We start from the raw sequence: 13,694 nt of genomic DNA on the forward strand, positions 1-13,694 counted from the left end.
CGCGAGAGACAATACTCAATCCGATCTAATACCATTTTGACGTCCGCAATAAAAGCCCCAGCACACACAGATCAAGCAACTCTCTCTTCTCTGTTGCATCTCTAAAAAGCTCACTCTATAAAACTGGTGTATTAGCTTTGGAGGAGACTTTTTCTGGCAGCTGTTTACTTGCACACTTAAACAACCTATCTGTATTCTCGATTTTGTGTATTCGGAGGGGGCTGAATTGATTTATCTGGTTTAGTGAACTCTTAAAAGAGTAAAGAAGTAGTGAGTGTTACTTAATCTCAATTTCGTGGATTTCAGTGACGCTAGCGTTGAAATCGGAATCCTACTTCGGTAAGTCGCTGCTTCATTGCCATGTTTGTTTTCTCGATTTGAATTTCTGTTTCCTATACAATTAGTGATCTGTTGGCTGTTTTGCATGCTCTAATAGAGTAATGCGTTGGATCGAGTGATTTTTTTCTGTTCTGACTAGAAATTTAGGGTTTGATGCGCTATCTCTTTCGCTGTGATTTATCATATGTTAGATTTAATTAGTTCCTCAATACTTTCTTACGCCCATATTTTTCCTTATTTGTTAATTGATTGAACTCCTTTGATGTAGTAGTAATAATTAGATTTGTGCCGTTTACTTGCTATTTTAGGGATGCTGGTGAGTGGCCTGACTTGAATTTACTGCATTTTGCAGGGTTTCATAGGACTGGATGATAGAGTATGACTAAAATCGAAGAGGAGTATACTTAGAATGTCCGGCGACAAAGTTAGCAATTCCTAATTTATAGTAGATTTTTAACATTTAGCTTTATTTATGAGAAGCAGCCCTCATGCATGAGGCTTATCCCTGCTCTTTTGGTGGTTCTTCTTTTTTAGTTGGATAGTAGGCCAACATGCTAACATTAGTCGATTGTATGTCTAAATTGTTAGCAAATTGAACTATCTTTCTGACTTTGTACTTGTTGTCGCACTTAACTGTTGCGAATGTTATAAATGTTATTGAGGTGGTGTAAGCTTGGTATCAATATCTTAAGAGTCTTGTAATTTGAAGTGTGTTGATTTCAGCGGAAAATGGTGCCGCAGGGGCCTCCAGCCCCACTTGGTGGAGGCCAGCCAGTTCCACCTTCTTTGTTGAGAGCAAATTCCGGGCTTTTGGGCAGTCAGGGGGGTGGCAATGGCATGCCTTCTCAAAATGCATTTCCATCTCTGGTGTCGCCCCGAAATCAGTTTAATAACATGAACCCGATTGGGAATGCTCCCAATGTATCTATTCTCCATCAGTCATTTGGAAATGGGGGTCCACGTTCTGGCCCTGGTATCACCCAGAGAGGGCTTCTTGATGGCGGGGCAGAATCTGATCCACTTTCTGGCATCGGAAACGAGATGGGATATAATCAGCCTTCCTCATCTTATATGTCTTCACCTATGGCGTTGAACCCAAATTCATCCGGTCAAGCTCAATGCCAGCAGCAGTTCTCAAATAATTCTAGCGGCCAAATGTTGACGGACCAGCAACAAGCTCAGCAGCTTGATGCTCAGAATTTCCAACATAATCAGCAGCAGTTTTCTGGTCCGAGCAATACCCAACAACAGCAGCAGCAACACCAATATCAAGGAATGCATGCTGGATTAGGAGGCGGTGGCCATCTTAAGTTGGAACCTCAGGTAACTAATGAGCAAGCACCACAGCAGTTGCAAACTATGCGTAACCTTGGTCCTGTGAAGTTGGAACCTCAGCAACTACACAATATGAGAGGCTTGGGTCCTGTGAAGTTGGAACCTCAGCAACTACACAATATGAGAGGCTTGGGTCCTGTCAAGATGGCACCCCAGCAGTCTGACTCGTCTCTGTTTATGCATCAGCAACAACAGCAGCATCACCTCCTGTCAAGTAAGTCCTCTCAGGCAGGTGCGGCTGCACAGATTTTGCATCAACAGAGGCTTATGCAAATTCAGCAACATCAACTATTAAAATCCATGCCTCAACAAAGATCCCAGCTGCAATCTCAGTTTCAAAACCAGAATTTGCCTATTAGGTCCCCTGTAAAACCTGTGTATGAGCCTGGAACGTGTGCCAGAAGGCTAACTCATTATATGTACCAGCAGCAACATAGACCTGAAGTAAGACAATTTGACCGATTTAGTTATTTATTTGTTTAGAGAAAGACTTTATATAGTATTTGGGAATCTGGATTAGTTTGACAGAAGAGACTTGCTTCCCTTGTATTGTAGGACAACAGTATTGAGTTCTGGAGGAAATTTGTAGCTGAATATTTTGTACCTAATGCAAAGAAAAAATGGTGTGTCTCAATGTATGGAAGTGGTCGTCAAACTAATGGAGTTTTCCCTCAGGTCTGTTCGGTTTTATTTAATAATGCGACTTTAGGAGGGACTTACCTTTTTTAGTTTATTCCATTTTTGGTACTATAATAACTATTGCAAACTTGCCAAAATCTTTTTAGAGTTTTAGTAGGATTTAGCTATCATATTTAAAAATTTCCTCTCTGTTTGTGTATGTCTGATTTGCATACCAAAAGTTCAAGTTTTTACTTACATTGATTTCCTTGCTTTTTAATTTTTATGCACTGAAATCGTAATATTTATTGTATAATTTGGATTATGAAACATTTTGGAAAATTATCTAAAGATCATAGGTATTACTTTTGCAAAAGTTGTCTGTGTTATAACTCAGTTCTTGAAAGTAGTAGCAGACAAAAAAATTGTTACTCTACTCCAGTGTTTTTGAGATTTGTTGTTAATGTACTTCATCTTTGAGCCATTGCATGCAATTTAACTATTGGTTTTGGGTGCAGGATATTTGGCATTGTGAAATCTGCAATCGCAGGCCTGGTCGTGGATTTGGTGTGTTTTCGTCATTGTAAATATTATGTTATATAGTTTCATAATGTTTCTACAGTTCTTTGCTTGGTGTGGTGTTTGCTTCACTGTTCTTTTACAGTAATCGTGATGTCATTGGCTCCAGCTTAGTGCTCCTTTAACTTCTTCAGAATGTCTACTATACCCCTTATCCTCACCTCCCAGACTCATGGAAAAATAGAACACAACTATCTAGATTCTTGAATTAGAAAATTGATGTAAATAGATTAATACTACTATGTATTTATTTGTCAGTTGATGTTGTTTTCTACATCTGCCAGAGGCAACTGCTGAGGTACTGCCCAGACTATTCAAAATAAAATATGAAAGCGGTACTTTAGAAGAACTCCTCTATGTCGACATGCCTCGGGAGTATCAGAATTCATCTGGCCAAATTGTTCTGGATTATGCAAAAGCAATACAGGAGAGCGTCTTTGAGCAACTTCGTGTTGTTCGGGACGGTCAGCTTCGAATTGTTTTCTCTCCTGACCTTAAGGTTGCTCTACACACAAACAGCTACTGTCTTGTTGTTTTACCTTGAACTGCGCTTTGTTTACTCTCTGTTCTCTCAACTAAATGGCAGATATGCTCGTGGGAGTTTTGTGCACGGCGCCATGAAGAGCTTATTCCTAGAAGATTGCTGATTCCCCAGGTTGGCTATATTACTGGCCATATTTGAACAAATTTATTACTATGATTGCTAGCGTATTCATAAATAGTCTGGTTAAGTTAAGGCTGGATTCTTCATCCATCAGTCTTTTCTATTCGCTGATATGCTAAACCAGTGTCTTCATTTTTTACTGTAGTATGTATTGACTAGGTTATTATTGAACTGCAGGTTAGTCAACTTGGTGCCGCTGCCCAAAAATGCCAGGCTGCTACCTCAAATACATCCTCCAGCTCATCTGTTTCTGAGCTACAAAATAACTGCAATACGTGAGTTGGAAATATTAATCTCCTAAATCTTGCTGTGCATGTATGTATTAACTGCAGCTTCACACATTTACTCCATGTGTTCTTTTTGTATGTCCGTTTGGAAAATAAGTGTTATTTTTTATTTATTATAGTATGTTTTTCTGTTGCATTGTGGAGTATATAACACAAATGGCTGTATGCTGAAAACCTTAACCTCTCCCAGACTCTCAATACTTAAAAAGTCAATTTACAGAGAGCTTCTTTAACTCTTAGGCGGCGGTCCATCTCATGTCAAATGCATTGCAGCTTGGTTTATGACATGACTGGTTTCTTAATACTGCTATCTATTTGTAAATCCACTTTGCATTCCAGGTTTGTAGCTTCAGCTCGTCAGCTTGCTAAAGCATTGGAAGTTCCACTAGTAAACGATTTAGGATATACCAAGAGATATGTGCGGTGCCTGCAGGTAATGTGGTTTTCTCTTTCATTAATGTCTTGCTGGCCCTGATTGATAATGTTGATTGAATTTTGAGCACTCAATGAGATGCTTATAAGTTACTTAGATTTCATCAAGAAATTACATTTCTACTTAGTTTGAAGTATATCTGAAGCATATAGTTATCAATAGCTCAACTTAAAAGGTGTAAGGCACAATCGAATGCGCTTGCCTTGAGAACTCCAGGCACAGAAAATAAAAATGAAAAGTATGAACATAGTGCAATTTATTGCAAGTCTACTAACAAAGTATTATAATTAATGGCCTACTAATAATCCATGATAAGAATGTGAACATGTTGGAACTATAATTTCATTTTCTACGTAGATTTGCAGAAGTTGGTGAAGGTTAAACAAATTACCTGCATTTGATGCATGGAAGCATATGAGTTATAGTGTTACTCAGTTGATTCGAGAGCAATGAGGGAAGAACACAAGTGATTCCATCGATTCTATGGAATTCCGGAAACATGTTGATATAAAAGATAAATTCCGTTAATTCAAGATGAATACTGAAAAACACTACGAACACAAATCGTTGATTCTTAAAGAAGAATATCAAAAACGAGCAAAATAAAACTTAAAACTTTATTAATACTCCACCATCCAAATTTGATGTCCAACAAACCATATATAGGCTGCTATGAAGCCATAAACAAAAGAAACTAATACATTAGGAATAAATCCAAAATCAATCAATACACATAATTTAAGTAACAAGAATAATATGATACTAAATTAAATTAACTAATTAATAATCTCATCTCCACCATTTTCCCTTAAATGAGTTGGATTCACCCTCAAATCTGACAATATCTCATCTCTACAACAAAGGTTCAAGTGCACCTCACATTATGACTTCCATTGTTAGTGCATGTGGACTAAAATAATTTGTGACGGTGAACATCATCACTAATACTCTGGAGAGAAACATGTGCAATGCACCACTGAAGCATGTCCAACAAGTAACAACACAACACAGGAGATAAAATCTCATCCTGCAACATAGATGGGCCATCATCGTAAATTGGAGGACCCATGTAGTCTTCAACATTATCCTCCTAAAACATGGGGTCATCATCATAAACTGGAGGACGCGTGTAGTCAATTTTATCAAACTAAGCATTATCTTCGTCCAAAGTTGCAAAAAGATTTTTTTATAACGAGTAACGACCGTCTCCTTGTCCGAATCATCCCAACGAATAGACCAAAGTGGAACGCAATGTTGTAGGTTGCGCTGACAGAGGCGAACTATTTCTTGATGCGTTACCCGCAATACAATAAATATTGAGATAGGAAATCAGTTTGATGTAGGAGATCACTGTGAGTGATGTGCGCAGGCTCTCTGGGGAGCCATTGCATAGGATGATTGTACCAAGACTTTGGATGAATCGAATAATTAATATTCTCATCTCCATCAGTCTTCAATTAAGGGAAATATAGATAATTATATATAGACAAACATCCAAACTCTTCTGGCTCTTGCATAAGTGCCTGACAATGCATTGCTACAGCTGTGGTTCATTTTCTTTTCTCACCCGTGGATGGCATCTGGCTGATGTTTTCTGATGGAATCACATTCGATGGTGGTGTTAAGTAACATAATTTCATTTGCTGTTTGGCCCTTTTATGATCATTTGGCATATACTTATGTTCCTGATCAAATTGCAGATATCAGAAGTGGTGAATAGCATGAAAGATCTTATAGATTATAGCCGCGGAACTGGAACAGGTCCTATGGGTAAGCTTAAATCTTCAATAATCTGATAGTAAATCTGTAAAAATCTGCATTCAAGTCAATACATGAGGTTAGGTTTCCGTTTGTGCTATTTCTGAGTCACTTTCCATTTCGTTAGTTAATGCAAAGAAACCTTCCATTTCTGCCCGATTCTTAATATGCCTTAAATTTCCATCAGTTCTAAACTTTCTTGCAGTTAATCGGTCTCCAGTGTTATTATTATCTATCCTTTTCATTTTATACTACTTTCTTTTTTTTGATTATTTATGAGCAAATTTTTGGTTTTCCAGAGAGCTTGACCAAATTTCCTCAAAGAACAAAAGCTCGGTTTCAAGGTCAACTTCAGCGAAATGAGGGTCAGCAGCAGGAGCAAACGATGGGCCAAAATGCAAGCAATCCTGGACAGGCTGCTGTTATGCAACTTGCTGCTGCTAGTAATGGCATGCCGAGTGTTAGTAACACTACAAACACAGGGCCCACAACTTCTTCTACTAGCAACATTGCAGTGCTGCTTCACCAGAATTCAATCAACTCCCGACATCAAAACCCTGTTTCTAATGCAAACAGTCCCCACGGAGGAGGTATTAGTGTACAGATGCAATCCCCGGGCTCTTCAATCACAATGCGACAATCTCAGTCTGCTCCTTCCCCTTTCCAATCACCTGGACCATCATCTTCTAATAACCCACAGCCATCTCCATATGGTGGGGGTTTATCAGGAGCTCCTGCAAACTCACCAAATGTTTCGATGCAACAACCTTCTCTATCTGGTGACGCAGATGCACATGATTCACAAAGCTCGGTACAGAAAATTATACATGACATGATGATGTCTTCACAGCTCGGAGGGGCTGGCATGATGGGTACAGGAGCAACGAGCGGTGACATGAAAATTGTTAATGGAATGTCGTCAGCAAACAACAGTGCTGCTATGAACGGCATCAACAGTATGGCAGGTCATGGAGTAGCCACTGGCAACCATTCGATGGGTGGTGTGGGATTTGGGAGCCTCAGCAATGGACATGGCCAATCAACCTCGGCAAATATGGTCCGATCAGCGGTTGGCAATAACACCATGCCCGTGAATGGGAGATTAGGTTTGCCAATGACACGGGAACAGAGCTTGAGCCAACAACAAGATTTAGGCGGCCAGTTGCATAATGGTATGGGGACAGTCAATAGGTTCCATGATCTTCAGTTTGACTGGAAATCATCTCCTTGATCGCTTCGACATTCATCTGGTATTGGCTGTTTGTGCAGCTTAAGATCAACTCCCTGGTGGTGTTGGGAAAGATGCATATGGGATTTGATCTAACAACATTCTATCCACCCTAAAACTCTATTGAGGGGAACACTACGAGCAAACCTCAACTGATTTCGTAGCAGCTATCCTCTCAGCCGCTTATGCCATGCTGTGGCTCGTCAACTGACTCATGGCTGTGTGAGAGTGTATATAGTTTGGATTTCCATCTGAGCAAAGGTTATTGTAGAATTTCTCATTACAGTTTTCACCAACCAATTTTCATTTTTCTATACTCTTTATTTTACTAGGTGCAGAAAATGGCATGTTGTAGGTTATTTGAGTTGTAAGTTGTTAGGCAACACCCACCTCAAAATTGAAAGTAAAAACAGTTTGTGGGCAAAGTTTTGGGGGTTCTTACCGTTGATTCTCTTCACCTTCTTTGCTTTGTCATTAATCTTAATGCTGGTCGTTTTGCCTCTTTTGGTTGCATTTTGCATATAGTTTAAACAATATATCTCATGCCATGGATTTTGAGAAATGTGAGTGGAATGAGACTTCAATTGGCGGACAAACTTATATGGCAAATGAGACTCATATTATTATTAACAGACGGACAGAGGGAGTATACAGTCAGAAACAGATCAGTTTATGGATAATAGAGGATAGCAATGATTTCATAGGATAATACCCTCTGTTTCAGAATACAGGAGTCGTAACATCAAGAAAGACACTTTGCATGTACTCCAACAACATAATCCATAGCAAGTCAGAATGAGTAGTCCTTGAGATCAGCTTTGGAGTCGACGATTTCCATGTCACCCGTGCATTCTTCAGCACTAAGGGGAGGGAGCTACCTCGTTTTCCGTCGCATGTTGTGCTTGTGCCATTCACTCTTGAAGTGCTCCCTATACTCCTTTGCATCACCAACAGAAGCATTGCAGGTGTTGCATTTTTGCTGTTTAACCTCTCCCTCTTCCGAAGAAATTGTTTGCTTTTCGCTCAGTTTAATAACGGGGGCATTAGAGGCAACCTGCGAGCCTGATGATTCCTCCTCCAGATCATCATAGTGATCGACATGTGTATCACTATCCAAGAATGTCCAGTCTTCCCTGCAGACTCCTCACTAAAGCATCACAATCGCAGAAAAGACCTGGTTCCAGTTCACAAATCTGCCACCGAGAAGAATTAGATTTACTTAGTTGTCCATGCCAAACAAAAAGCACAAAAATATTACCAATTCGCAGTCATGTGCTACCATACGATATCTAGAATCTTGAATATTCCATAATCGAGCTTTCAGTTACATTATTTTTGACATTATGCTAAGAGAATCATCGATGTTCCTCCTATATCTAATCCACTTCAGAAACATAGGTAACATTCAGTGGAAAACAGCATTCAATTTTTCGCATGGCTTTGATAGAGGAAAGTGGTTGTAGGTTGAGATTTCGGACTTACAACCAACAGCTGACTCCCTGATTCTTCTCTTGAAACAATGGTAGAATTCCAACCACTGATCTTTTCCAGAAGCGATGGCATGTTCTGTTCTGGTACAGTTAATCGCAGTCTCATGGGTGATCGTTTGATAGGATACTGCTTTTGAGTTTTGAAGCTCGCGTATGACTTCTAATGCCTATAAAACATTTGGAACTGTGTTACGCATATGAAAACCGGGTAGTGTAAATAATGAAAGAGGCCGTCAGACAAGAAAAAGAAAATAAGGATAGACAGGGGTAGGATGTAGTAGAATTCAAAGGAAATGGAAGCATGGTGCAACGAAAATAAACTATAGTGCACCTGTTTCTTGGAGCTGCTATTTGGTTCCACAGCAAAATGTATGTCATGCATTAGCCGCTTGATCATGCTTATGGTGTAAGGTCGTTTAGTTTCAGGGTTATACGTCTTCTGCATAACTATCGTTGCAATATCCCTAAATTGACTAGATAATTGGGACTCCCTCTCCTTCCCTGCAACTTGCAGCTCTCCTTTCTCCAATATCTGCAGTAGAAACAGAATCAATATAAATGAAACCCTTCAACAACTAAAACCAGCACACAAAAGCCAACGATCATGTTTGTTCTATTGCACAAAACCCACATGGATTCCAGAATTGCATCAATCCACTATTGTGTTCAACTTCAACATCAACATCAACATCAACATCAACATCACCCCTTTAATTCATGATTCGCAATAGGCTGAATACCATCCTTTCCTATAATTTTCGATCTTGCTTACTAGAAGTTCAATACGAGAAATATTGCTTATTCGTTTATGCAATAATCACTCGATCAACTAATAGAAGTCAACCGTCTCATCCTAACCTACTCATCTTTACTACTAGTATAACTAAATTACAATTTATTTTGTTTAATCTATAATCTATAAGATATAAGATATTGCAACTGTGCTATAGAGCCATACAATATACTATATATCAGCCAAGCACTCAACAAGCAGTCATAGTTAGCGAAGTGAATCGATGCATAATTCCTATCCAGAAACACATACACGCACAAGCATAACATACGAACCTCCAAACAAACTTTAGATTGATCATCTGTCCCAAATGCTTGGACTAAATCTTTCGACTTAGCTAGAACACCTTTCGAAACATTCGAATATACAGTCTGTGACTGCAACACTTCATCCAAGTCTTTCTCTCTACATTTAACATCACACAAATATCAGCATTCAAACTACAAACATTAAGAAGCCATAACTCGAAACCCTCATTTATGCAATCAAGAACTGCAACACAGAGTAACAACAAGAATTAGGTTAGTATGAATCGATCATGTACGATAAGAGAGAATTCCAATTGCATGGCCTAGAATTGACGATGAACACCAAATAACATAAAATAGAGAGAAAAATGTATACGTACACACGCGAACGCCATGAGAGGACTCTGTTCTTGTAACAAGCGATTCCGAAGCGGTTGCCGTGTTTCTTGAGACGCACGACCGCTATGTTGGTGAGCCTCTTCTGGCCTACAGGCTGCACCAGTGTTCTCGACATCTCTATGCTGGTGATCAAGATCAACGGTGGCCGGTGGCGGACTTGTACCATTGTACGGTTTTCAGAATCCTCTAAAAATATTTGCTACGAAAAATGAAAACAATTAAATGAGCTGCGGGCCGCAATTTCCTTGCCATTTATACAAATTTGGGTTGAAAAATGACTTGACATATAAATTCTACTTTTATATATTAATTTTATAATAAAATGTGAATAAAAATGTGAGTTAATGAAATATGAGATCTACTATCGAATATGATAAAAGTGAAAGGTGATAAATTTTTAGGGACAAATGGATATCTCATATTGGTCTAAATTTTTTGAAATATATATATGCGTAAAATTTAGGGATTGGTTAAAATTGAGGAGTAATTACACTGTACATGTAAAATGTTTTAATCAAATTAATCTGTAAATTTAATTTTTGATCACTAAGAGCATCTCCAGTAAGACTGGACGTCAAATAGCCCTCACATAGCCTTCACACTGCCACATCATCAGCACTACAATTCTCCTGCCACATTAGCTTGCCACATCAACTGGACATCAAATAGCCCTCACATAGCCTTCACACTACCTATCCACATCACTAATAACAATTATATAATTTAATTTACACTCGTATCAACATACGAAATTTAATTTACGAGACAAATACATTTAAATTGAATAATACTATTAAAATTTCAAAAAGTACAATAATTTAAAAAAAATACATTTAAAAAAATTACATTTAAAAAAATTACATTTAAAAAAATTACATAAATTTACATAAAAACTAACGCCTTGCAATCCTCCGCGCCCACAACTCTTCAACTAAATCCTTTTGGAGTCGAATATGAGCCTCCGTCTGACGCATGTCGGCATGTGCTTGGAGGAGGGCTTCTTCACCGTGAGGTACCCCACCTCGTACGTTGGCGGTGGCGACGCCGTGGCTTGGACCGGCCTCATTATCGTCGTTGGCCCAATCAGTCAGTTGTACACCTTCATCTTCGACAATCATGTTGTGCATGATAATACAGGCGTACATTATATCAGCAATGCAGTCGACATTCCACAAACGCGTTGGTCCCTTAACTGCAGCCCATCGAGCCTGAAGCACACCAAATGCGCGCTCCACGTCCTTTCACGCCGACTCCTGCCGCGTCGCAAAGTAGGCCTTCTTCGCATCTGATGCGCACCGGATCGTCTTCACAAAGACGGGCCACCTAGGGTATATCTCATCCGCCAAGTAGTAGCCCATATCATGCTGGTTGCCGTTGGCGACAAAACTGATGGCCGGACCGACGCCCTGGCACTGCTCGTTGAAAAGGGGCGACGAGTTGAGGACGTTTAGGTCGTTGTTCGAACCGGCTATCCCAAAATACGCATGCCAAATCCACAACCGGTAATCAGCTACGGCCTCGAGGATCATCGTGGGATTTTTTCCCTTGTAGCCGGTCGTGTAAAACCCCTTCCAGGCAGCGGGACAGTTCTTCCACTCCCAATGCATACAATCTATGCTGCCTAACATTCCCGGGAACCCATGCTGATCCCCGTGCATCCGCAGCAGATTCCGGCAATCTTCGAGGGTAGGCTTTCGGAGATACTGATCACCGAATACTTCGATCACGCCCTGACAGAAATACTTCATACTTTCGATGGCAGTCGTCTCACCGATGTGGAGGTATTCGTCCCACATGTCTGCCGCGGTGCCGTGGGCCCGCAGTGCACTTTTGAATAGGGGTGTGGCCGGGTCTACCAGCCGCATCGTGCCTGAAGCGGAAATACAGATATCGCTGCTCCAAAGCGTTAACAATACGCATAAACAAGTCCCGCATCATCCTAAAACGACGCCTGAAATGGTTGGCGTTAAATCGCGGCTCCTCTGCGAAGTAATTTGTGAACAGGCGCTGATGTGCAGCTTCATGATCACGATCAACCACTTGTCGACGGTGGACAACTGGTCGTGGGCGAGGTGCCGCCGGCTGCATATAACTCTGCATCCATCGATCAACCTCACGGCTCGTATAGGCATCTAGCTCTTCGTTCATAATACGCTCGTACTCATCCGCATCCCCACCACTACCACCGGCATTACTCATTTCTTAAATTGATCTTGTACAGAAAGTAAGGTAGAGAGAGAGTACTCGTTAAAACAAGTGGTGCGAATGAAAATGACGTTCAAAGCGCGTATATATAGTGTTTTCAAAAGAAAAAAAATAAAAAATAAAATCTGACGCCGGTTTGATGCCGATCCGGGACCCATAATGGCGCCGTGAGGATCGGCGTCGGAACCGGCATCATCGCGCGAATCGGCATGACCACGCCGATTTTGACGCCGATTTCGCCGACGCCGGTTCCAATGGTTCGGGGTCAGAACCGGCGTCGGCGAAAAATCGGCGTCGCGATTTTGACGCCAGCATTGGAGATGCCGGCGTCGCGATTTCCAATGGTTCGGCGTCAGAACCGGCGTCGCGATTTTGCCAGTGCATTACAGAAAAGGTTTTGAGCTGACAAGAACATCATTTTAGTGCTTTAAAAACGCATATGCTATTTTGTGTTTCATTGGTTATATAAAGGTTGTGATTTTGTTATAGTTGCAGGTAGAGATGCCCACCGGTTCCGGTGGTTAACCGGCGAACCGGAACCGTGGCAATTTTCCCGAACCGGAACCGTCGCAATTCGGGTCGCGGTCCGGTTCAGGTTCAAGATATTTCGAACCGGAACCGTCGCCGAACCGGCGGTTCGGAACTGTTCGGAACCGCCGGTTCGGGCGCATTTATCAAGGCATTAGGGATGGGGCCGACGGCGGCAGCTTTTCAGCTGCAAAACCGGCCGGTTCCGGCGGTTTTTGGGCAGTTAACCGGCGGTTAACCGTGAAAACCGGCGGTTAACCACCGGTTCAGTGGCTTCCGGTGGCGGCGCGAGAAACGAGGAGACATGGCGCAGCTTTTGCAGACGGTTTGTCGACCGAACCGGCGGTTTTGTCCCGAGAACAGGCGGTTCCGGCGGTTTTCTGCCAAAACCGCCGGTTTTCCGAAAATTCAAATTTTTTTTTTAATTTCAGATTTCAAATTCGAATTCTTCCATTTTTCCCCCCATTTTTATATATAAATACCCCCCTCTATCCTCATTTACATTCACCGCACTCTTGTGTTAATAAGAGTTTCTCTCTTCAATCTCTCAATTCTCTCTCTTTGTCTCCAATTTCTCATTTGTGCTATTGTGCATCCATTTAATTACTCAAGTGCTACTCTTATTATTATGCATTGTTATACACTTATACTTGTTACCGTAATTCTATAAGTTGTCTTTCTTTCTCAATTGCTAAAACAAAAAAATATATATTATTCCATATTTCTACATTTCTACATAGCAATATGTCTTCATCTCGAGAAGGTCGTGTTGATAAGGGAAAGGGAAAGT

The 13,694-nt window shown here is 40.8% G+C and overlaps 1 protein-coding gene and 1 pseudogene across 2 annotated transcripts; one reads left to right on the forward strand and one right to left on the reverse strand.

The window, feature by feature from the left end:
• On the forward strand, window positions 1-7,666 carry LOC121810574 (transcriptional corepressor SEUSS-like). 2 transcript variants are annotated; one of them, XM_042211341.1, is made up of 12 exons: window positions 1-339; window positions 692-763; window positions 1,063-2,118; window positions 2,230-2,349; window positions 2,811-2,859; window positions 3,156-3,370; window positions 3,458-3,526; window positions 3,713-3,810; window positions 4,162-4,255; window positions 5,956-6,025; window positions 6,313-7,185; window positions 7,283-7,666. In XM_042211341.1, the coding sequence occupies exons 2-12, from the start codon at window positions 749-751 to the stop codon at window positions 7,285-7,287; spliced, it is 2,664 nt and encodes an 887-aa protein (XP_042067275.1). In that variant the 5' UTR covers window positions 1-339; window positions 692-748; the 3' UTR covers window positions 7,288-7,666. The 2 variants fall into 2 exon arrangements, with proteins under 2 accessions (XP_042067275.1, XP_042067272.1); XM_042211338.1 differs by having other exon boundaries at window positions 2-339; window positions 6,313-7,666.
• A 184-nt stretch (window positions 7,667-7,850) lies between these two features.
• On the reverse strand, window positions 7,851-10,374 carry LOC121810756 (annotated as a pseudogene).
• Window positions 10,375-13,694: the final 3,320 nt, after the last annotated feature.

This window comes from Salvia splendens, chromosome 1 (assembly GCF_004379255.2).
Source record: "Salvia splendens isolate huo1 chromosome 1, SspV2, whole genome shotgun sequence".
NCBI classification, from domain to species: Eukaryota; Viridiplantae; Streptophyta; class Magnoliopsida; order Lamiales; family Lamiaceae; genus Salvia; species Salvia splendens.